This window comes from Syzygium oleosum, unplaced genomic scaffold (genome assembly GCF_021117445.2).
Source record: "Syzygium oleosum isolate NSW1041296 unplaced genomic scaffold, Sole_v2.1 Sole_v2.01, whole genome shotgun sequence".
NCBI lineage: Eukaryota > Viridiplantae > Streptophyta > Magnoliopsida > Myrtales > Myrtaceae > Syzygium > Syzygium oleosum.
In genome coordinates, this window is record NW_026607485.1 from 12,558,994 (window position 1) to 12,582,100 (window position 23,107).

Here is a 23,107-nt window from a genome sequence, read left to right on the forward strand (position 1 = left end):
AACAATGCATACACACAATGGGGTCACCCAATGCACAAAATGATGCGATCTTTCTGCCTGATTGCATATTGGCTAAAATTCAACCTTTAGATTTTTTCAAGAAAAGGCACGATAAATGTGAATTATGGCTCAATCGTGAAGTTATGGTATTGGAAGGACTTTGCGAGACGTTAATCCGTACCTCACCTAATCAAACCCCCGGACCTTAGCCTCTAGTTATTGCACCTAGACCAGTCATTCTGCACATACCATCTAGGTAGTTTATTTTTCTTATAACTGCTTAAACATTATAGGTGTCCAATCGATTTAAGTTAAACAAATTGATTGGTGGCGACTCATCTCTACTTTTCAATTTATGTACCGGGTATGGTAGCCAACTCAAACCTAAGGTATGGGAAGGTCCAAGGAATGCGGGGCGCAACAATTTGGTGATCCCTAATTTGCAAAATTCGAGGGCGCTACAATGGCAACTCCACTGGGGACTACATTAGAAATAACTTGTTAGAGGGTTCGAGCCACATTTCCCAAAATTTTCGATTAAGCGCTCACCTTGTCATGCAATTTCTTCGGTTCGCGTTGTTGCATTCATTTCGCATGTGTTTGATTATTCGAACTATCTCTTATTTTGTTTGCTAACCCTCGATGCCTATTGTCTCTTTACATGGTTGCACATGCGTGTTACCACCATTGTATATTACAGCTCGTTGCAAACTCTAAAATAGATAGGGGAACTAGTACTTGCGTAGATTGTTGTGACATGCGTCACTGATATCGACATAGAAAGCATTTCTTGGCAAGGATGATGAGTTATGGACCCCCGAATACCTTAGGTTAGCAGCTAACATCAGATTGCATCACCTCTCATGATTCACAACACCTCGGTATGCCATACCATCCCTTGTCACACTCACTTTTCCAATAATTCAAGATCCCCAAATTTTGTCAAACCATAGTTAAGTTTGTTGTCTAAATTAATAAGGGGAAATTTGTCCAAAAAAATCCTAAACCTATTGTACGACGACCAATTCCATCCTAAATCTTTCAATTGTGTCAATTTAATCATAAAATTTTTTACCATTTGTCAATTTAGTCATTTCAGCCAATTTTATCTAGAAATCAATGATGTGAACAATTTTTTGCATTTTCTTATAAAAAATTTCTGAATTTTTCCTTTTGTTCATTTTTTTTTCTTTTTTTCCCTCCCCCACTCGTCGAGCTGGCCTGACGACTAGCCACGGGCGAGGGCAAACCTTGCCTATAGCAGATCGCCGACCATGGCCAAGTACTGGCCACAGGCAAAAGGAAAGAAAAGGAAAACTTTAGAAAAATTTTAAAAATATGCAAAAATTGGCCATGTCAACGTCGGTTACGCTACGTAGAATAGCTGGCATTCATATAAGTGATTTCTGACCAAAATTGGTTGGAATGACTAAATTGACAAATTATTAAGAGATTTAAAACTAAATTGGTATAATTAAAAGGTATATGAATGAATTGGCCGCTGTACAATAGGTTAAAGACTTTTTGGATTAATTTTCCCATTAATCAAGTGCATTCACTTGAACCGCATTCCAAGGTTCGATTGATACTTCACGCGAATTAGCGATCAACTTCAACTGTCTTTCTAGATCAGACACATTTTTCAAAATTTAAGTTTATTTCACAATCTCAAAGAGTAACATTTCCAAACTATCACTGGTTTCGAAAATTTGAGCTCTGATGCCGAGGGATTTGGCCAAATTTCTTATTATGGCTCGAAACATAATCTAAAATGTTTTTGGCTGAAGTTCCGCACATTTACAATTTATCTATACGGACACATCTTTCCTTTTGAGGAAAAGGTTTACCCTGATTGTTCAAACAACAGGTCGCAGAAGTCCCATTCGAACGAGTTCAACAACAAGAATGGCCCAAGGAGTTGAGCAGAGGGTTGGCGCCCTGGGAAAGACTATCCATGGCCTAGCTGATGACGTCAAAGTCCTCTCATCTTGGCTCTTTCGCAAAAGCAAAGGTCCCCCACTGAACCTTCCAACCCAGTTGCTCTCCCACGGACATCACCGCCCTTTGTCTTTTTCTTGTTTGCTCACTCTTGAAGATCCTTTCGCTGTTGTTCGCATCTCGACCTTAGCTGCTAAATCTCAAAAGAAGAAAGAGCTCAACCGCCTCACCCCAATTGAGGAAAAGTTGAAATGTAACCAAGGGCTGGATGATCTGGGAGGAAAGTTGCAAGAGATCAAGACCTATCGAATAATTTGCTCGATCCCATCATATACACCGTTTCCGAATCAATTTTCACGGTCATGTACCCCTTCTTTCCTCTCGTACCACTCATCTTGTAGAGAAGTTCCTTCACAGTGATGGGCATTATCCTGCGGTCTTCTCCCAAGTATGAAACTAGTCGAAAACAGGCTAATCCATTCATCCAGGAAGGCTCTAAGCCTACCAACAAAGGTTCTTCTTGGTAACTTTGCAAACCGAATTACATAAACTTACGAGCCGAAATTGATTTCGAGTCTCAGGATTTTGGCTTTCAAAGATTAACACAAGCAGATTGTCAGTAACCTCAGGTGGTATACGCCCAGATTGGAATACGAATTCGAAGAGTTCACAAGGAGATTCACCAACTTATGTTACACAGATTTGGAAGAAACCCACGCGTAACCTTATAGGGTATGACCGTATGAGGTTCCATAAGGCATTGTTTATATCATCATCAGTAAAGTGACTAACCACCACAAAAAGATTCCTGATGGTCCATACCCATAGGCTCAAACCTGAACGTTCTAAGCTTTCTAATCCCTCTGGGGATTAAGGTCTAACATGATAGGAGCATGATCAGAAAGCAACCTACGGAGGTGGGAAAGACAAGCTTTAGGAAACTTGGCTCTATAACTATGATTGCAGCAGGCCTTGTCAAGTCTTTCTAGGATAAGGGTATCCTGATCGTGATGACATCCAGGTAAGAAAAGGTTCAGCAAAACAATATCCATTAATCCGCAACAATCAGAGTAAACAAGAAATTTGTTATTTCTCTTTCTATTAGCTCTTCTACCACCTATTTTCTCATTACTGCGAGTTATTTCGTTAAATTCACCTATAGCGATCCGAGGCATATCAGAAGAATTAGTGACATTTACCTAATTATTCAATAAAATAATACGATCCTCTAATTTAGGGCTAGCATCTATACAAGACAGATAGCAATTTTCATTGGAAGAGGATCAAGCATTACATGTTGGCGTGAGTTGTCAATTAGGACTAAGTGGAGCTATTTAAGGCTAATTAGTTGCTAAATTTGTACTGTATAATGTCCTTATTTTGAGGAACAACCAGATTCTTAGTTTAAAATAGTGCATAACCTAGAATAGTTTTGGTAGTTTTTTCTCTATACAACTATTTATGCTTTCGTATTCATTCAGAAAAGATATCGAAGAAAAAAAACATCTCTATTCATCCTGGTATCGGGGCCAAAATCCTAGGGTTTTCTACTATGATTAGACCTTGACCAAAAACTTTAGAAGAGGAAGGAACAAAACCTGATCAGAAACTATGATAGAACCAACTGATTTGGTGGCGTACCCGCAGCATGACAAGAGGTCTTCTACAAATGCCATCCTTGATGACTTAACGACCCGAATGACATAGGTCTTGACGCAGAATCAGACTCAAACCATGGCACCAATCAATGATTCTTCTATTGCATAGATTGGCATTTAGTTGGACTGCACCAACTATGCCCTATGGTCCCAAGTTGTTGAGATGTATATCTCCGGCAAAGACAAATTGGGATATATCAATGGGCATTTTCCACAGCTTCAATTGAAAGATCCAACCTTCATAAAATGGAGAATTGAAAATGCAATTGTGAAAGAATGGTTGATTAATTCCATGGACTCAGCCCTGATAAGCAATTTTATTCGTTTTCAACCGCAAAAATGGTATGAGATTTGATTGCTACAGCTTTTTTTTATGGAACTGACACCACTCAAGTGTATGATTTGAAAAGACGTGTGACTAGAATGAGACAAGCCGGATGGCCCATTGAAACATATTATAATGATGTTCAAGGCTTATGGAGAGAAATTGACTTTCGTCGTCCTAACCCAATGGAGAGTCCCACTGATATAGAGAGGTATAACTCGGTTCTACAGAAAGATAGAATCTATATTTTTCTTGATGGGTTCGATAATTGTCTGGATAAGATACGGGCCGATGTGCTTCAGATTCGTCCATTCCTTACAATTGAAGAAGCCTATGCCCCTGTCCGAAGGGAGGATGTAAAACAAGTAGTTGTGATGTTAGGCACGAAACCTGCATATACCACTGCCATGGCTGCTAAAGGAATCAAGACGAAACCTCAGCAACCACCGATGCTCGGAATATCCAAAACCGGTTCTTCATCTTGGAGATGGAAAGATGAATACAACCTCAAAGGCTAAGGCACAACCGGAAGGAGGTTGTACACACCGTGGGAATATGAAGCATACTCTTGAAACTTGCTTTTAAGTTACATGGGTACCCAAAATGGTGGAAAGAACTCAAGGCACAAAAAAAAAAACCATTAATCTGATGCTAATAGTGGGTTGGAACGAGATTCCTTGATAAATGCAGAACCTCACTTGTCTTTGATTCCACAAGTAGAACTTCAAGTGATTCAACTACTCTCAACAACAAAGGTAATCGTGGCTATTCTCACAAAGGAGATCATTGGGCGTGGTACTAAGACGGAGGGTTGTACTACATGGATGATTTTATTCCTGGTGTTGACACCCAAAATTATCCTTGGTGGGAGCGGGCCGATTGCAAGTCACAAAGGACGTAAAACACGGCCCACATAGCATGAATTCGGAGAAAGGTCGTGAGTCAGGCTCATAAGTATCGGAAAGATTTGGAGCAGTTATCGACAGGACACGTCATAGAAGTGTCAACAGGTTGACAAGCCCAAAATCATGAGCCTTGCACATGACGTCGACAAGTCCAAGATCACGAGCCTTGCATGTGACGTCGACAAATCCAAGATCACGAGCTTTCCATGTGATGTTGATAAATTAAGCACGTGGTGTTACATGGTAAAGAAATTCATTTCCACGTGTCAAAAGGTAAAGACATGACCGTGGACGTGAAGATCAAGGAAGTTAAATAGTGAAACGTGGGAAACAGCAGGAAATAAGGAGACACGTGGAAGAAAATAAGCTATTACGTGATGCTCAAGGGGCGCAAGCAACATCGACAAGTCAGGAAGCGGTTAAAGTGTGAAATGTAAGGAAGTGGAAAATAACTTTCAAGGAGAAGTAGCCGATCAACAATTATCAGGCTGCCCTATAAATACTCAAGGATTTCCGACGTAGAAAGGACCTCCGAACAAGACAACATACCTCTTATCTATCTTTATTTTCAGCACAATAGGAGTAGTAATAGTTATAGCCTTTCGATTCCACGTCGTAGATTCAATTTCGGTGCGAGTCTTTATCAGATCCAACATTGTTAATTAAATTCCAATGTTGTGCCACCAGTTCAACGTCGTCGATTAGATTCCGGCGTTGTGCTTAAAATATAGCTGTTGATTAGATTCCAGCCATATTCTCTCAGGGCACGTCATTGATTAGATTCTGGCGTACCTGGAATTGTAATGTTGTGTATTGGTTGTGTCGTTGATTGGATTCCGACATAGCTTGGTCTTGGCATTTGCAAGTTGTCATCCTATTGTTAGTATTGTGGAGTTAAGTGTATTATCGAGTTAAGTTGTAAGACACAAGTTGGGTTTAATAGACGCATTTGACATTCTCTGTCCGAGCTTGACTCAAGACCTAGTCTCCTCTAATAAAATCCGAAACGCAGCGTTCGGTAAAAGATTTTTGACGAGATAAAACCGGCGAAACACCTGGTAAAACAAATAACATGCAACACTCAACTGGTATCAATGAGAGATAGATTTGGCTATAGCATCGTCATTTGGGACATCTATCATTTAGTTATATGAAGTACCTATTTCCTGAGTTATTTTCCAACTTACAGAATTCATCTTTTAAATGTGAAACTTGCATTTTAGCTAAAAGTCATAGGGTACCTTTCTCAATAAGCTTGCATAAGAACGATATTCCCTTTGCCTTAATTCATTTTGATGTTTGGGGACCTTCTCCAATTACTACTGTTTCCAGAATTCATTGGTTTGTGACATTTGTTGACGATTGTATTCGAATGACTTGGCTATACTTACTCAAACACAAATATGATGTGTTGGGTGTGTTTCGAACTTTTCATGCTATGATTCATGCTCAATTTTCATCTAAAGTTCAGATTCTACATATTGACAATGGTGGAGAGTATGTTAATCGGGAATTTCAAAATTACTTCCAAAATCAAGGTCTTCTTCATGAAACATCATGTGCTCAAACAACACAACAGAATGTAGTTGCAAATGAAAAAACATACGTATCTTAAAACTGCTCATGCATTATTGATTACGCACATGTGCCGAACAAATATTGGGATAATGATGTGGTCACAAAAGTATATCTATTGAACCGTATGCCTTCAAAAGTGTTGAATTTTAAGACTCCATTATAAGTTCTTTCCAATCATGTATCTCTTCAATCCTACCCAACAGTTGAACCTGCAACTCTGGGTCATATTAGAGAACCCGAGTTCCTCCAGCAAATCCAATTGTTTCAGAGATAAGCCGTTCCATGCGATCTCCACTGATTCTAGCCTCCAGTAGCATGAGGATATGCAGCTGATAGTACTCAACAATATCCCGCACATTACTCAATGCGGGGACGTATAGACGCATGTTGGGAGATTAAAAAGAACACAAAAAAGGGAGCGCGTGAAAATAAGTTTCATAAAGAGAAAAGGGACCGATTAATGGACATTAAAATTCCTAGCATAACAAAATTTATGAATCTCAAAATCTCTAGTTTGTAGAAAGTAAAGTGAATTATTGTGCTTTAGCTCCTAACCGGCATAATAAATAGGTTAGTGAGGAATTTAGGATAACGATGCTTAAAATAAATGAGAAACGAAGTTGTGATTAGTTAGACTTGGGCGAGTCCAACAAAGGGCAAAGGCTATCTCCTGAGAGGATACCGTTTGACATCCTGTTAAACTCCTTGGGATTCATTTCAGTAGGATTGTTAAACCCATCAATATATCTAGTTTAATTTAACCATCACTAAAACTTGAAGTCAATAAGTTGTGGGCAGACCACCCTAGGTTCTGCACCCACCAATTTATCCTAACCTCTCTCTCCGGGGAAAGCATTTTCACCTTGGTTTCCAAAAAATGGAATAAGACTTCCATCTTTTAGATTTGGGAATAGCACCAAAGAAGTCTTAAACTTATTGCATTTGTACCAATTCAGGTCTAAATCTTTTAATTGGACCAATTTAGACCTAAACCCCAATTCAGTCCATCTAGCCAATTTAGGCCGGAAATCGCTAACGCGGACGCTGACCGTCCTACATGGCACGGTCAGTGCTGACGTAGACATGTTTCATAATTTTTGAATTTTTTATTAATTTTTTAAGATTTCCTTTTTTTTCTTTATTTCCTTTCTTTTTATTTTCATTCTCTCTTTTTTGGCATGTGGTAGGTACTTTGCCATGGCTAGTGACCAGCCACAGGCGAGGACATCACAGCACTCGCCAGCCACTGGCGAGGGTCACCCTTACCCAGGCTGCAAGGGTTGAGCCCTTGCCAGTGGCCGACGATGGCCGAGATGCACTCGCCTGTGGTGGGTGTCCGGCCATGGCCGAGTACTAGGTACAAGCCAAAGGAAAGATAAGGAAAAAAATGAAAGGAAAAAAAGGAAAAAGAATTAAAGAGAAAAAGGGACTATTTTTTAAAATTAATAAATTAGTTAAAAAATATAGGGAGAATACCACCAAAAACCCCAAACTATGTCACTTGTGATAAATTTACCCTAAACTTGTTTTTGTGATACGAAAAACTTCAAACTGTACCACTCATGACAAATTTACCTTGAACTTTTTTTGTGATGCAGCCCTCACCCAACCCCAGCGCCGGCGAGGGCCACCCTCGCTAGCTTCCCTCTTCCATGGCCGGCGGAGGGAAGAGAGAAGAAAATAAAATAAAAAAAAAAAAGAAAAAGGAAAAAGACGAAAATATCCATGGGCCAAAGTATTGTGGGGTAAATATATCACAAGTGACATAATTTGAGATTTTTCGTATCACAAAAAAAAGTTCATGGTAAATTTGTCACAAGTGGCATAGTTTGGGGTTTTTTGTGTCATAAAAAAAAGTTTATGGTAAATTTATCATAAGTGGCATAGTTTGAGGTTTTTAGTGGTTTTTTCCCAAAAATATATTAAAAATGTCCGCGTTAACACCGGCTGTGCCATATAAGACGGCTGGCATCCACGTCGGCAAGTACTACTTAATTTGGCCGAATTGACTGAATTGGTATCAATGTGAAAATGTTTAAAACAAAATTGATTCAATTGAAGGAATTAGAACTAAATTAATACAAATGCAATTGGTGTATGACTTTTTTGGTACTTTTCCTTTAGATACCGAGGCCCCTTCTCCAAATCAAGCCATCATCACCGGATGTCCCTATCTTCCATTATAACAAGAAGGATATGATCCTTTAAGCTCATTAGTTTCTCGTGTTGGCGAGGTCTAAAATGACATCGATGTTGCGTGAAACCGAGTCTCATATACGTTGAATTACCATCGCATCTCTTGCAATTGTTCATTTCAAATTCATTCGGAAGTCCAATCAAATTGTGTTAAGAATTTACTTTTCAACGAGCACGTGTGACGAAAGCTTAAAGAAACACGTCTTGAGAATAAGATAAACAAGTGGATTTCTCTTCCTAAATAGTAAAATAACCTAACCCTTTGGAGCTTCAAACACGATACGTCATGGTCATAAATATGACGAGATTTTTTTCTGACCATTATTGAATGATGCCAACAAGGCTAATTCATTCGAGTAAGGTATATATCACTATCTAGCTATAATGAAAGAGATTCTGCTATAATGTCACGTCTCCAATTATGTCAATTAAGGGCGTGCATGATAATATTTCTATTCCAGAAATAGATTTTTCTATTTCTATTCCGTGGATGAGTTTCTAAGCAAAAATGCGTGTTTGATAACGACACAAAATTTCTCCCTTTCGAGCTGCCGGCGGAGGACGGCGGGTGGCGGCGAGGGGTAGAGGACAGTGGCCGGCGATGGGAGGTGGCCGACCGGCGGCGAGAGGCAATCGGCAGCGGCCGACGTCGGGTGGTGGAGCACGGCGGCCAACGGCGGGGCACGGTGGCTGGCGACGGATAATGGCGGCGGAGGGTGGCCGGAGGCAACCGGCGTCGAGCGGTAGAGCACGACGGCTGGCGACGGAGGATGGCGGTTGGGGGTGGGTGGCAAGGGGCGACTGGCGACGGGGGGTGGCTGGCACCAAGTGGCGGCCGGTGTCAGGTGGCGATCGGCATCGGGCAGTAGAGCACGGCAACCGGCGGCGGAAGACAGTTGCTGGTGGCGGGTGGTGGCTAGCGTCGGGCGGCGGAGGACGGTGGTCGGCAACAAGAGGCGGTCGGCAAGCGGTGGACGGCGGGCGGGAGGCGGGCGGCGGTGGGAGCTGGCTGGCAGGTGGCGGCGAACGATGTGGGAGGCGGCGGTGGGCAGGTTGCGGCCGGCGTTGGGCAGCGGCGAACGACGGAAGATGGCAGTGGGAGGAGGCGATCGGCGAAGGAGGCTAGGAGTAGGCGGCCAACGACGGGAGGCGACTGATGGCAAGAGGCGGCCGGTGGTGGTGGGAGGCGGCCGGCAGCAATAGCGAGCGGCAAGGGAGTGGCTGGCTAGTAGCAAGGGTAAGCGATAAGAAGAGTTTTTATTTCTCATATCTGTTCCAGAAATAGAAAAGTAATTTTTTTTTACTTCTGATTTCTACTCCAAACCTATTTCTGAAATAGAAATTTGTTTCAAAAATAGAAAAATAAAATTACATTACTAAACGGATTTCTGTTCCAAACCTGTTCCTGAGAACAAAAAAATAAAAAAAAATAAAGAAATAAAAATATTACCGTGCGCGCCCTGAAACTCCCCTCTAGCCATATTCAAAGTTCTTTACGAAGTTTTCTCCTTTTTCCTCCTTAAAAGTCTAAACTCACGTCCCAAGCAGTCCAATTCGAGTAACATAAAAAATAATTTCCTCATAAATGATTGACGTTTTGGGAACGATCGCTTGCTCACAATCGGAGCACGTCACGACGCTCACTGACCAACGAAAAACGTGCGGTCGCAAACGAGTTGCAGGGATCAGACGGCGTGGCTTCATTACGTGCAATCATTCGTTCACGGCGTTAATTGAAAAGTTCCCCCTGGGACGTTCTTTCGTTCTGACCACTCTTTATTGGAAGGGAAGAAGATTGGCGGGCCATCGTGCCTATGCTTAATCTGGGAAACTGGATTTGGATTGGCTAATTGAAAAATAATGAGCGATCTGTTAGGGGCATAGCAGAATTGTTTTTTCAATATATATGTCGATAATTAATCAAAAAGATATTTTTGGATAAGAATGGAGAATCTTTGCAATTAAAAAAGTTTTAATCTTGGAATAGTGCCATTAGTATCGGGGATTACAGGTTAATCTTTGATTCTTTCTTGACAATTAGTGGGGACTTAGAATAGGAGTTAGGCTTATGGGAACACGTTGTACGGTATCTACAAAAAAAGATTTTGATCCCATGAAAAATGGCAAAGGTTGAGATTCCCAAAAAATGGCTATGTGATGCTTGAGATTTCCAATAATAACAATGTCCTTAATTAGTATTAAAGATTAAATGATGTAAGAGCAAATGAATGCTCACAAATCCTCATGAGATATCAATTGATTTTCAGAGATTTTTTTGCCTCATATTGAGGGACACATTTACGGTGGATTGAATGCACCGGACAACATTGCGATGTGTCATCCTAATTTAAAATATATAAACTTCATAAAACGAAGTAAAATTACTTTATAACGTTATGGCGGTTCGTCGTAAATAAATATAAAAACGTCATGATAAAAGAGGTGGTATTATCTATTGTTATACCTTAAAATTTCCCTCGGTATTGGGAGGGTCCACAACCTTCTCATTACTCCTTCGGAATCTTGAAATTGAAAAAGTGGGAGAACATTTTGCTTTTCATTTTCTTCCTTTCTTTTATTTTGTCAGGTTATAAAGTTCAGGTCTCGCAGTAGCACCTACTACATATGGTTAACATTTACAACATGGTGCAAAGAAAGAAAGAACAATCTAAATCTCAAACAAATTATTAAGATATCTCTTGAGTTTGAGTCCGTAAATGAAGTATGATCCAAATAAACTAGCGAGGAGTTTAAATTTTTTCCTAGTTTTTAGCATGTTTCCTAAATGGGGTTTCCTACTTTACATACAAATTTATTTTTTTTGTTGCCAGGTGTATTCCTAGACTTTGGAGCTCCTCTAAGAAGAGTTTACACACAAATATTATATATATAAGAGATTGATTGCACACGAGAGCAAAATAGATCAGCGTTAGGGTTTTTCTCTATAAGTTTTCTAATTGAGTTCTTTTTTGTGGGCTAACACTTGTAGATTTGCTTTTGGTATAATCTAGGTTGAGAAACACTTGAGCAAGTTGAACGACTGTAAGTTGTGTATTCTTCAAATTCATAGTGAATTTCTTGGTTGGTAGCTCTCACCATGGAGTAGATACCAACGCTCGGATCGCATCACGGTATCCAATTCTTTGTTAATTTCTCGGCTAATTCTTTCTTCTAGAGTTATACCTGAATTGCAATTATGTTAGCTTTCTGTGTTATTTTCACAATCTAGAGCGCATCTATTTCTTTGTTTTAAATCATTTCACAAGTTATCTTTCATAGATTAAAAAGGACACTCAAATTATAGCTTTTCCGATTCAAGCTCTAGCTTATAGCAGTTCCAAATGGTGGAATATGGGAACGTACTTCCCCACCAAAAGCCAAACAAATTTTGTACATTAGTCATATTTTGTAATTTTTAATAACTCTTACGGGTCCCATCCTTTTCTGCACTTATGCAATTCCATGCAATAAATTTAAATAGTTATTTTCTTGATGATATTACTGAAAAATTATACTATGAAATACAGTGCATCAACCAATTAAAAGAGTCGTTGTAACATATATCGCATGGCGACAAAAAAAAAACATAACGCATAATTTTTTTTCTTAAACAATTATGAATGCTTTATTTGAGAATTGGACCTAATTCTCTAAAAACCCTCAACTTTATGTTTAGTCCCAATTTTATGGGGAACCTTATTTTGTCTAAAACAATCTCTCAACTTTCACTTTAGTTTCAAATCTGCCGACACGTTAAAAAATCATTATTAATTTCTTCAAAATTATGAATATCAGGGCTAGTTGAATATCAGCACCCCCACTTTCGTATGGAACAGCATAAACCTTCTGATGTCGATAATTTTGCAGAAACCAGCGGCGATTTTCGGACGCGGGGGCAGATTTAGGACCAAAGTGAAAGTTGAGATTTTTTTTAGACAAAAAAAAAAGGTTCGGGGGAGAATTGAGATTGAACCTATAGTTGGGGTTTTTTTTTTTTTTTTTGAATTAGCCCCTGAGAATAGTAATCCATAGAACTATTTCATTCTTTCAGTAACCACCAACCAGTTCGCCCATTTTACATTGACGACGAGTTGGATTGGGGTAAGGTAAGACGAAGAATCGCTCTCTCTCTCTCTCTTTCTCTCTCTATATCTCTCTTCATGCTCAAGCGGCTCGTCGTCCTCTCTTTGCAACCGACAAAAGTGTGCATGTGATAGAATCCGTAGTAGTAGGAGATATTTGAGGGAACGCAAGTACCAGTCCGAGCGATTCTGGGCTTCTCTCTCGCCCCAGTCTCTCTGCTATCCCAACCCATTTAAAAGGTTTAACCTCTTCATCTTCTTCTTCCAATCTCTCTCTCTCTCTCTCTCTCTCTCTCTCTCTCTCTCTCTCTCTCTGTGGATAAAGTTTTACTGGAATGTACACAGCATTCTTCTTCTCTACTGAAAGTTCTTGAATTCATATCCCCAGAAAGAAGATCTGCAATTTCCTTGAAAATTTTCCTTCTCGAAAGATCATCCACCTTCTTGTATTGCCTTGTGTTCCATGCATTTTGAAGAGTACCCCTAGTCACTGCAGAAAAATTTTCCAACTTACCCTAAAGGAAAGATTGCATTGGCATTCTTTTAACAGTCTTTTCTTTCTCCCTTTCTTCTGCGAATCAAGATTAGGGTGTCTGCTGAGAAGAGATTGGGAAGAAGATGAAAGTCGGGGTGATTGGTGGCGGCGTGAGCGGCCTCGTGGCCGCGTACGAGGCGGCGAGAGGGGGAGCCAAGGTGGTGGTGCACGAGAAGGAGGATTACTTGGGCGGCCATGCCAAGACCGTGTCCTTCGACGGTGTCGACCTGGACCTCGGCTTCATGGTCTTCAATCGAGTAAGTAGTCTGCAGCCATCTCCATCTCCATTTTCCTCCTCTTCTTCTTTCGCATTTTGCCCCCACCATTATCGTCACTGCATTTTCCTCCATTTTTCTTGTTGAGTCCGCCCCGCTCAGGGCAAAGACAGAGATCTAGTTGTACATGTCAGGAGCCAAACATCTCGTGACAGATAAGAGTGACTTCCTCGTTATTACGCTAGTCGCCCATGCTCGTCCTCTTTTCCCTAGAAACACAATAAACGACTCTCTAATTGGGGTTTTAGGGGGCTGCGAAGGCAGTAGAATAGCTGACTTTCTGAATGTGCAATGTTCAGATTTAGAAAGTCACAGTGCCTTTCTCCACGTGTATATGTCTAATTTCAACCTTTTGTTTTTTCGGTTTTTGCGGCATATATTTTTCTCTCTTTTTTTTTCAATCTTAAATATAAGATGGGCTGATTTCGCAAGTATACTCTCCAATTGTCATGAATCAGAAAGCTTTTCTTGAAAGAGAGAGCGCCTTAAGATTATAGGTATTAATGGTTATCGAGATAGGCATGCTGCTGCCTGTTAGTCTCTGATACCATTTATTTCCATTTTATTAGTCTCGGAGCGGTAAGTGGAGATTATAATCTTTTTAAGAATTCGAATAACATATTAATTTTACTTGAAGGGAGAAAAGTTAATAGTTGGACAAGTTCAATCAAACAAACTCTAATTGAAGAATTAGTATGAGAATAGAGTGGAATTGATAACGATGTGGAACTATTTTTGGTGTTATGTGAAGAAACAAGGAATTGAAAGAAAAGGGCTTCGGTGGAACAGTCGGGTGTGGTCCACCGCTGCAATGTCAGCCCAATAAAAAGTTAGAGGCTCTGAAAATGATTGGGCCTCTTTTCAGTTCTTGGATTTTTTTTATTCAAGTATTTAATTTGAAAAGAATTGCAAATGATGATGATTTAAAAAAAAAAGTTTTGTTTCAAGTAACACGTGCACGTACATGTTGTTCTAAGCATTAGAAGTTATATGTTAACTGGACTAGCCAACCTATTTACATGAGGATCTCGCTTATCGATATACCAAATATCAAATTATATTAAGTTTAGTCCACTATTACAGAGTTACCTATTTAGGTACTCACATGTTATGAGGATAAACTCGGAGAGTGAACCTGTGCACACGCGAGATTATTTTCTATTAAAGGGAGTTTAGCACGTTTAGTAGGGACAATAAGGTGATCCAATAGTTTGTAGATCCTTCGTTATCAGTATGAAAAGGTTCAAATGACTATTTAAACATGTCCTGCTCGTTTGAATGTGTATTTACTTTGTCTCCGACCCCGACTTTCCAACCGCTCTAGAAAATCAATTGTCAAGTGTAATCCGATGATTAAAAATTATGACATAAAATGTATTTTCGAAATTTATGGCATTATCTTTCTCTCCGATGCTATTTTCAATTCCGATGATAGAACAACTAGTGGGCAGTGGGGACGGCATTGCAACATGGGACAATGTCCATGAAAGTGCACAGCTAAGCCAGTTTGTCATCTTCTTCTTTGATTGGGAAACAAAGTTGCATAGTATTATCGTTTTTTTTTTGTCGGAACATATAATTGTCTACTTCTTCTACTTGTCTCGCCTCTTTTTGGTGTTTGTGGCGGGTTTTCGAGAAGGTCATGGGAATAACCATGTGACATGTATGAGAGCTCTAGGCTCGACTAGTATCGGTCGCGTGCGACCATTTAGTGAACTTAGGTTGGATTTGCGTGGAATCCGCATGATACCCATTAATTATTTTTGGGTAGATTCCATTAATAATTTCTCGCTACTCGCACTTTGGAGCTAGAGCCTGAAGTAGACCTCAATTGCGGCCCTAGTGGTTCCTTAGGCTTGCCAATCCGGCTAGATTTAGAGCCGGAAAAAAAGCGGGTTCTTGTCTAGTTAGATTTGCTTTATTCTCTAGTGAGAGATTTCTTTATGTTTATAGTTATACTATAGAGAAAGGAGTTACATGACTGAAGCAACATGCATGCTGAACATAGACATAAAGATATAACGGCTCAATCAATTTTCAACTGAGAATAAAAATAAATAGATCTGGTCTTAGTCGGGCTGCATAATAATGGCCCGACTAGTTCTTTTCCAGCCCATGAGTTTGGGGCTGGGCTGGAAAAATGTGTTGGTCCAGAGAGTCCGATTTCAATCGTTGAGCAAACAGGCAATCTAAGTGTGTTGCGCATGTAGAAACTTAGGTAGTTGAAAATTTCTTTCTTTCTACTTACAGTGATCGGAACTATTGTATGTATGGATAGAATTTGTTTATTATACATGTATAATGTCAATGCTGAATGTGCTATTGATCAGTTTTTACCCTCAAGACATGGCACATCATCGAGAAAGTCGTCGGCCATTGAAATGTCTGAGTAGCTTTAACCATCAATACCACTAATGCGCTGTGTACGTCATCGGTAACTCGAGTTGCAGCCATTGATCTGTTATTCTCTCACTTTGAGATCATGGTTCTTTGGCATCTTAGAAAAGTAATTTTCTTCATAAAATCACGGGTCTCCTGCAGGTTACATACCCTAATATGATGGAGTTGTTTGAGAATCTTGGAGTGGAAATGGAGATATCGGACATGTCATTCTCCGTCAGCTTAGACGAAGGCCAAGGCTGTGAATGGGGAAGCAGAAATGGTCTTTCGAGTTTGTTTGCCCAGAAGACAAATTTGTTGAATCCTTACTTTTGGCAAATGGTCAGAGAAATCGTCAAATTTAAGGAGGATGTCCTCAGGTAAATCAAATCTTTTTAGTGCTCAATATTGGAAGGTTGTTTGTATTTCTGTCTCTGGTTCTCTGAACTGCTTGTAGCTCAGAACAATGATAGTGATCATTATCATTTTATGCCAAAGATTTCCTGCTAATCTTTTTTGCAATCTTGCCAATGAACTTCCCACTATAAGAAGTAGGAAATATCATTAATGAAGTGTTGCCAGCTCAATTGATCACAGATGATATCAGTGTCGAGAGGATTTCTTGAAGCCTACGTTTTTGGCAATATGCTACACTGTTGACATGAGATTTCAAACTTTTTGAGCAATGATATTGGTCATTTTTCAAAAGGAAACTCTGGGACATTCCATGCATTTTATAGCAGGATAAGATGATTAGATATCAAATGTTGTCTCGAAAATGGTCAATATGTATTCTCAAGGTAGCATATCCTACATGACTTTGCAAGGTGATCAAGCTGGGCCTACTGCGTTAAAAAGTATAAGCCAATCTTCAAGTTCTTACATTCTTTTCATATGCACGACTGGACAATCACCGGCATTCACTCTGTTTGATGCCTGTTTATTTTTGCAGTTACCTAGAAGGACTTGAGAGCAATCCCGACATCGATCGCAGTGAAACTTTGGGACAGTTTATCAAGTCACGGAGTTACTCTGAATTATTTCAAAAGGCTTACCTTGTGAGATTGTTGAATCACTGTACTCTGTCATATCCTTGATCTTTTACTCATATAACAAAATCTGTCCTTCGCTTGTTTTTAGAATGTAGATCTATGGCAATTGTCAATTAATTTTATTTTCCTATAGATCCCAATTTGTGGTTCAATCTGGTCTTGCCCTTCGGAAGGAGTCATGAGCTTTTCAGCCTTCTCGGTTCTGTCCTTTTGCCACAATCATCATCTGCTTCAGGTAGTTCATGTGGCTCTAGAAGTTTGATTGGAAATGATAAAACCGTGTTTTGCCATTTCAGATATCCTACCAACCAATTCTCTGCTGCTTAAGTCGGTAGCATTTTGTATCAATGAGTCAATCACCTAATCTTTTCTTCCACGTCTACCAATCGGTCGTCATAATACTCTTTGTCCATTTTTACTTGGTTTCTTGTAGGTTTTTGGCCGCCCTCAGTGGCTTACTGTCCGGAGACGCTCGCATTCTTATGTCAATAAGGTGATGACAATTTGGATGTTCAGTAGTTCGAGATGGAAAACTGGATGTTCTTGGTTATAATTTTTCCCTTTGAAGCTCTACAAAGAATTTGATGAATTGAATAGTAAATATTTGTGAATTCAGGTCAGAGATGAGCTTGAGAGTAGAGGGTGTGAAATAAGAACAAGTTGTGAAGTGCGATCCATCTCAACTAGTGACAAGGGTAAGTACTTGCCGTTTAAGTCTCATCCTTTTCCGCATTGTTTAGGTGACATGACATGGAACTAGAGCAAACGATATGGATGTGATAACCAAATTGTCATAGTAGGTATATTCAAGAATCATCATGGCAATTTATAGTTTGTGTCCTTTCAGTCCGAATTTATTAGTAACAGGAGATTGAACAGGATGCGTTGTCCTAACTGGAGATGGTTCTGAAGAAGTATATGATAAGTGCATCATAGCCGTCCATGCACCGGATGCTCTGAGATTGTTGGGAGACCAAGCAACGTATGATGAGACGAGAGTACTTGGTGCATTCCAATATGCCTACAGGTATAATTGGTTAATCTGTAGCTTGCGCATTTTCGGATCATGTTGTCATGACTAGTATTTGCAAACTTACTGCTAATGAAATATCCAATTGTCCACAAGGGCACAGTTAGTTTATGTAGAATGGAACAATGGTGTCCACAGTGATAACATTGTCGATAGCATCTGCTTTAAACCTTCTGCTTGGGAAATTTTATTTTTTTTAAATTTTGAGAATGGCAAGCTTCTTTTTTCTTTCTATATTTACTACAGAATGCAAAACCATCGGTACATTTTTCTATTGGCAGCGAGATTTATCTTCATCATGACAAAACTTTCATGCCCAAAAACCCAGCAGCGTGGAGTGCATGGAATTTTCTGGGGAGTACTGAAAATAAAGTGTGCTTGACGTACTGGCTCGATGTGCTTCAGGTATGGCAAATGTGCTTTGCTGATTTTATTTTTGATGCAGCTGTGCCCTTCAGGATCTGTTGCACTACAAACTCGAGCTACATATTGCCTTAAAATAAAAGAAGTGAAGCTTGCAGTTGTCATGGAGTGCATAAATTACACTAAATAGTATTAGGTTGATATGCATAAAAGTTGTTAATGCCCACTAAACTTTTAGCAACATAGCATCTTTGTGAGGTGCATTCCGCAACATGTTGACAATTTCCGTGGCTTGACTGCCTCTAGAACTTCATTTATGTTGGCACCAGTTTCAGCATGACCGATGCTCTTTTCTTTAATTGGGCCTGAAAAATTTTGCAGAACCTTGATCAGAAGGATTTGCCATTTCTCGTGACTCTCAATCCTTCACGAGAACCACAAGACACATTGCTTAAGTGGTGCACTGGCCATCCAATTCCATCTGTTGCCGCATCAAAAGCTTCACTCGAGCTAGATCAGATCCAAGGAAAAAGAGGAATTTGGTTCTGCGGAGCATACCAGGGTGGGCCTTTCAATTTCTATATTAGCCCCAGTGATTGTTTTTAGCAACGCTGCAAGTATTATTTATTTCTATGCATGCAATAAAGAACTCCTGCAAGGTTCTTGCCATCTTTGTTTTGGTTAACTTTTGAATGAGGAGGGTCCTAAATTATGCCTATGTGATGAGTCAATTTTGTATGGTCTTTGCTCATGAAGTTGCTGTAACTTGAATCTTTTGGTAGATAAAACTTTTTAATTCTTGGACTCAGGTTGCCAAGGGAACATAGTTGTATATCATGACCAACTTGTGTTCTTATTTTTCTTTCAGGGTATGGCTTCCATGAGGATGGATTGAAGGTATAATCTCTCTCTCTCTCTCTCTCTCTCTCTCTCTCTCTCTCTCTCTCTCTCTCTCTCTCCTCGACAAGTTGGATATGCGATTTTAAGTTAAGGGACTTCTTTGCAGGCTGGCATGGCTGCTGCACATGGAGTGATTGGACAAAGTCCTTCTGTTCTTGAGAATCCTCGACATATGGCTCCTTCACTCAAGGAAATGGGGGCACGCCTTTTTGTTACTAGATTTCTCGGACGATATATTTCTACTGGCTTGGTAACGTGAGTATACTACTATTTATCATGATAACTACTTGCTTGTAGTATACATGTTTCTTTGTCTTATTTCTCTGTAGATCCTTAGAAATGTTAACTGTCATTGCTCTGAATCAGTCTCTTAGTCAACATCTTTTCATCTTCAACGTCATATCCATCGCTAGTTTGTTGTGGTCTGCTCCTGCATTTTCATTAATAGCTTAGAACAGAATATGCGAATTTACTTGTCAGTAAGAATGATATCGCAAAAAGTGAAAATTGTTCTTAATGACTTACGGCTTAGGGGAACATTTTCAGAATCACGTAGCTATAATTATGCTTTCGTGAGTGGCAGTTTATTAGAGGAAGGAGGCACCATGTTTACCTTCGAGGGAACCATGAAAAGATGTCCTCTGACGGTTACTTTGAGGATCCACAGTCCACAGTTTTACTGGAAGGTATTGTTCTAACTTTACGCTCAACTTCAGCCCACGCCGGATAAGACCATTCAGGACCCTTCTATGAGTAAAGCACAGTTTTTGCTAGTTCCTGCTGAGACCCTTTTGTGTCTTAATAACAAATTTTTTGGTTTTTCAGGTCATGACTCAGGCCGATTTAGGCCTAGCAGATGCATACATAAATGGTGATTTTTCTTTTGTAGATAAAGATAAAGGTCTTCTAAATCTTATTCAGGTTATTTTCTTCATCAAACAGACTTCATTTTCCAAATGCTGTATCCTTTGAACTTATCAAATGCTTAATCACTTGTCAACAATATGTATAATCGCAGATTCTCATAGCCAACAGAGACACTGATACTACTGTCTCGAAATTAAGTAAGAAAAGGTACTCAATAATTTACTAAGTGGAACACAATGCTTTGGACCTTGTACGATCTTATTAAAGATATTAAACCAATGGATGCCCCTTTTGATTAGGGGTTGGTGGACACCAATGTTAGTAACAGCTGGTATTGGTTCAGCTAAGTACTTCTTCAAGCATGTATCGAGGCAAAACACTTTAACACAAGCTCGCAGGAACATCTCCCGGCATTATGATCTGGTAGATACTTTATTCCTAGTCTTTTTTCCTAGCATTTTGTCAAGAGAAAAGAACGAACCAGAATACATTGTTAATTTCTCAATATTGATGTATATCAAAAGCAAGAATGTGCCTGTACATATGATATGATGTAATTCTAGGATTTCCATTTCGTCATATTCGCAGAGCAATGATCTTTTTTCGCTGTTCTTGGATGAGACTATGACATACTCATGCGCGGTATTCAAGGTCAGCAACCACAACCCTGTTTTGATATTTCTGCTGCCAAATACGTGCTTTAGAAGCCAGAGTGAATAAAAAATTCATATCTGCATGAAGTCTACTCGCTCAAAACAATGACGCGTTCTTGTCCTGTTGAAAAATATGATAGATGGCAGGTGAAGACCTAAAAGTGGCACAGATGAGAAAGATCTCTCTTTTGATTGAAAAAGTAAGTTTTACTTGCTCTTAGTTGTCGGCTGCTTGACGGTTAACCTTTGACTGTTTTGTTTTGTGACTAATGCTTTGCCTCACAAAATGTAGGCGAGAATTGAAAAGACGCATGAAGTTCTTGAAATCGGCTGCGGTTGGGGAAGCTTGGCCATTGAAGTGGTCAGGCAAACTGGATGCAAATACACCGGCATTACTTTGTCGAAAGAGCAACTGAAGTATGCTGAATCGAGAGTGAAAGAAGCGGGCCTTCAGGTATCCAATCTGCCTGCATTTTGTACTTGAAAAATTGCTTTATTCGGTCCGGGAGATGATGTATTTCCTTTTGACGCAGGACCGCATCAAATTTCTTCTTTGTGATTATCGCCAATTGCCAAGTACCTACAAATATGACAGGATCATTTCCTGGTGAGTTTGTTTTTTTATAATATGGTTAAACAGACCAAAAAAGATGCTTAAAAGACTCACTCTTGATGGAATGAATTCACAGCGAGATGATAGAAGCAGTCGGCCACGAATACATGGAGGAGTTCTTCAGCTGTTGCGAATCGGTGCTAGCCAAAGACGGACTTCTTGTTCTACAGGCATGTGACATAAACCAGATTTGCGGCTCAAATTATTGTTTCAAAAGTAAAGGATTTGTTAATTTTTTTTCACTGGTGTGTCAAATTCCACTAGTTCATATCCATACCCGATGAGCGGTACGACGAATACAGGCGAAGTTCAGACTTCATAAAAGAATATATCTTCCCCGGCGGCTGCCTGCCTTCCTTAAGTAGGATAACTTCAGCTATGGCCTCAGCGTCCCGACTTTGGTACAATTGCGTAACATTAAGTACGTAAGTTTCTTTGTTCTTCTTCACTTCATTTATTCAGCGAGAGATCTTCCACTACAGCGTGGAGCATCTGGACAACATAGGAATCCATTACTACCAAACGCTTCGGTGTTGGAGGAAGAACTTCATGGAGAAACAGAGGTGACTAGTGACAGGATGCTGCAATCACTTTGGTACAATTTCTCCCGGTTTAGTCGTTATTCATGACAGCTTTCTCCTTTTGCAGGAAAATATTGGCTCTGGGATTCAACGAAAAGTTCATAAGGACGTGGGAGTACTACTTCGACTATTGCGCAGCTGGTTTTAAGTCGCACACACTCGGAAATTATCAGGTAATGCCTCATTATTTTAAGCAGTACTCCTTTGTTTCCTCGTGATGGGTGATTTCGCTCTCGTCAAGTTGAAAATAAAATAATACACTAGTGCAGATTACAAATGCACGTTTTAGTTTAGTGCTTCCTCTTCAAAGTTTAATTTTCGATGAACTTCGAGATGCAGATTGTGTTCTCACGTCCGGGAAATGATGCTGCATTTGCCGATCCGTACTTGAGTTTCCCGCCGTCTAATTGATCTTTTCATTTCGAAGTCACTAAGCACGACCCAACCGAGCCTGCTCACAATGGATTCGCTCAGGGTCATTCACCCCTTGGTTCCCGGGAAATTTTTCTTGCTTCTTTCAGTGATTCAACATTCTTTGGTTTTTAAACACCATATTCAAACGTGCAAAACGTGCAAGTTGATCGGTTGAGAGAACAGTTCTCTTTTTGTAGTCCAGAATGATATTCAAATGGGTGCAGTTATTGATTCAGAGAAGGAATTGGCCAAATTCTTCTTCTGCATCTAGTAGTAAATCATCTGCATCTGAAGGTGCGAAAATATGCTATTCTTTAACCGCTTTCGAGCTGGTTGCACAAGCATGTGATGATGTGAGTTGAGAGAGAGAGATTACATTAGATAGTTTTGATTGCCCATATGGTGTCTGCACCAGATGAACGAGACGAGATTGCGTCCTGTGACAGAAATTTCCTCAATCTGATCGGGACATTCTCAACATGGGTTGGTAACTTAGTTTCAATAGCACGAGGAAACTTTTCATATAGATCATGTAGTTGTCACGGGACAAATGAAAGATGGCCAGAGTCTTGATCAAAGGCAACTCATGTGATTTACCCAATACTTTATCAAGAATTTCGGGATGATTTACCTCGATTTTTTCTTCATATTCTGAGTCTGACATCAAACAAATGTTTGCACACTCGATTTCATCGTTGGCCTCACTTTCAGTGTAGCTCCAAATCTCTGCCTTTAGAACTTTCTTCTTCTTTCTCGAATTTTC

At 39.8% G+C, this 23,107-nt stretch overlaps 2 protein-coding genes across 6 annotated transcripts; both read left to right on the top strand.

Moving 5' to 3' along the window:
* The first annotated feature begins 9,303 nt into the window (after positions 1-9,303).
* On the top strand, positions 9,304-9,726 carry LOC115683563 (uncharacterized). Its single transcript, XM_030608101.1, has one exon. The coding sequence runs from the start codon at positions 9,304-9,306 to the stop codon at positions 9,724-9,726; it is 423 nt and encodes a 140-aa protein (XP_030463961.1).
* Positions 9,727-12,768: 3,042 nt separating this feature from the next.
* LOC115683583 (uncharacterized) lies at positions 12,769-22,584 on the top strand. 5 transcript variants are annotated; one of them, XM_056314213.1, is made up of 25 exons: positions 12,769-12,922; positions 13,266-13,474; positions 16,034-16,251; positions 16,824-16,929; positions 17,057-17,158; positions 17,357-17,416; positions 17,540-17,618; positions 17,803-17,950; positions 18,235-18,358; positions 18,698-18,878; positions 19,185-19,213; positions 19,323-19,471; positions 19,800-19,902; positions 20,042-20,137; positions 20,235-20,290; positions 20,383-20,506; positions 20,672-20,734; positions 20,877-20,936; positions 21,029-21,190; positions 21,270-21,343; positions 21,426-21,519; positions 21,614-21,750; positions 21,832-21,912; positions 21,998-22,103; positions 22,270-22,584. In XM_056314213.1, the coding sequence occupies exons 2-25, from the start codon at positions 13,301-13,303 to the stop codon at positions 22,339-22,341; spliced, it is 2,598 nt and encodes an 865-aa protein (XP_056170188.1). In that variant the 5' UTR covers positions 12,769-12,922; positions 13,266-13,300; the 3' UTR covers positions 22,342-22,584. The 5 variants fall into 5 exon arrangements, with proteins under 5 accessions (XP_056170188.1, XP_030463977.1, XP_030463978.1 ...); XM_030608117.2 differs by lacking the exons at positions 12,769-12,922; positions 13,266-13,474; positions 16,034-16,251 and having other exon boundaries at positions 16,832-16,948; XM_030608118.2 differs by lacking the exons at positions 12,769-12,922; positions 13,266-13,474; positions 16,034-16,251; ... (1 more) ...; positions 17,057-17,158; positions 17,357-17,416 and having other exon boundaries at positions 18,282-18,358.
* Positions 22,585-23,107: the final 523 nt, after the last annotated feature.

What these genes read in the sequence shown, in the direction of transcription:
- LOC115683563 (XM_030608101.1), top strand. Translation starts at nt 9,304, where the DNA reads ATGGCGGCGGAGGGTGGCCGGAGGCAACCGGCGTCGAGCGGTAGAGCA.
- LOC115683583 (XM_056314213.1), top strand. Translation starts at nt 13,301, where the DNA reads ATGAAAGTCGGGGTGATTGGTGGCGGCGTGAGCGGCCTCGTGGCCGCG. An exon ending in GTCTTCTAAATCTTATTCAG is followed by an intron (nt 20,138 to 20,234) that starts GTTATTTTCTTC and finishes GTATAATCGCAG; the next exon opens with ATTCTCATAGCCAACAGAGA. An exon ending in TATGACAGGATCATTTCCTG is followed by an intron (nt 21,344 to 21,425) that starts GTGAGTTTGTTT and finishes ATGAATTCACAG; the next exon opens with CGAGATGATAGAAGCAGTCG.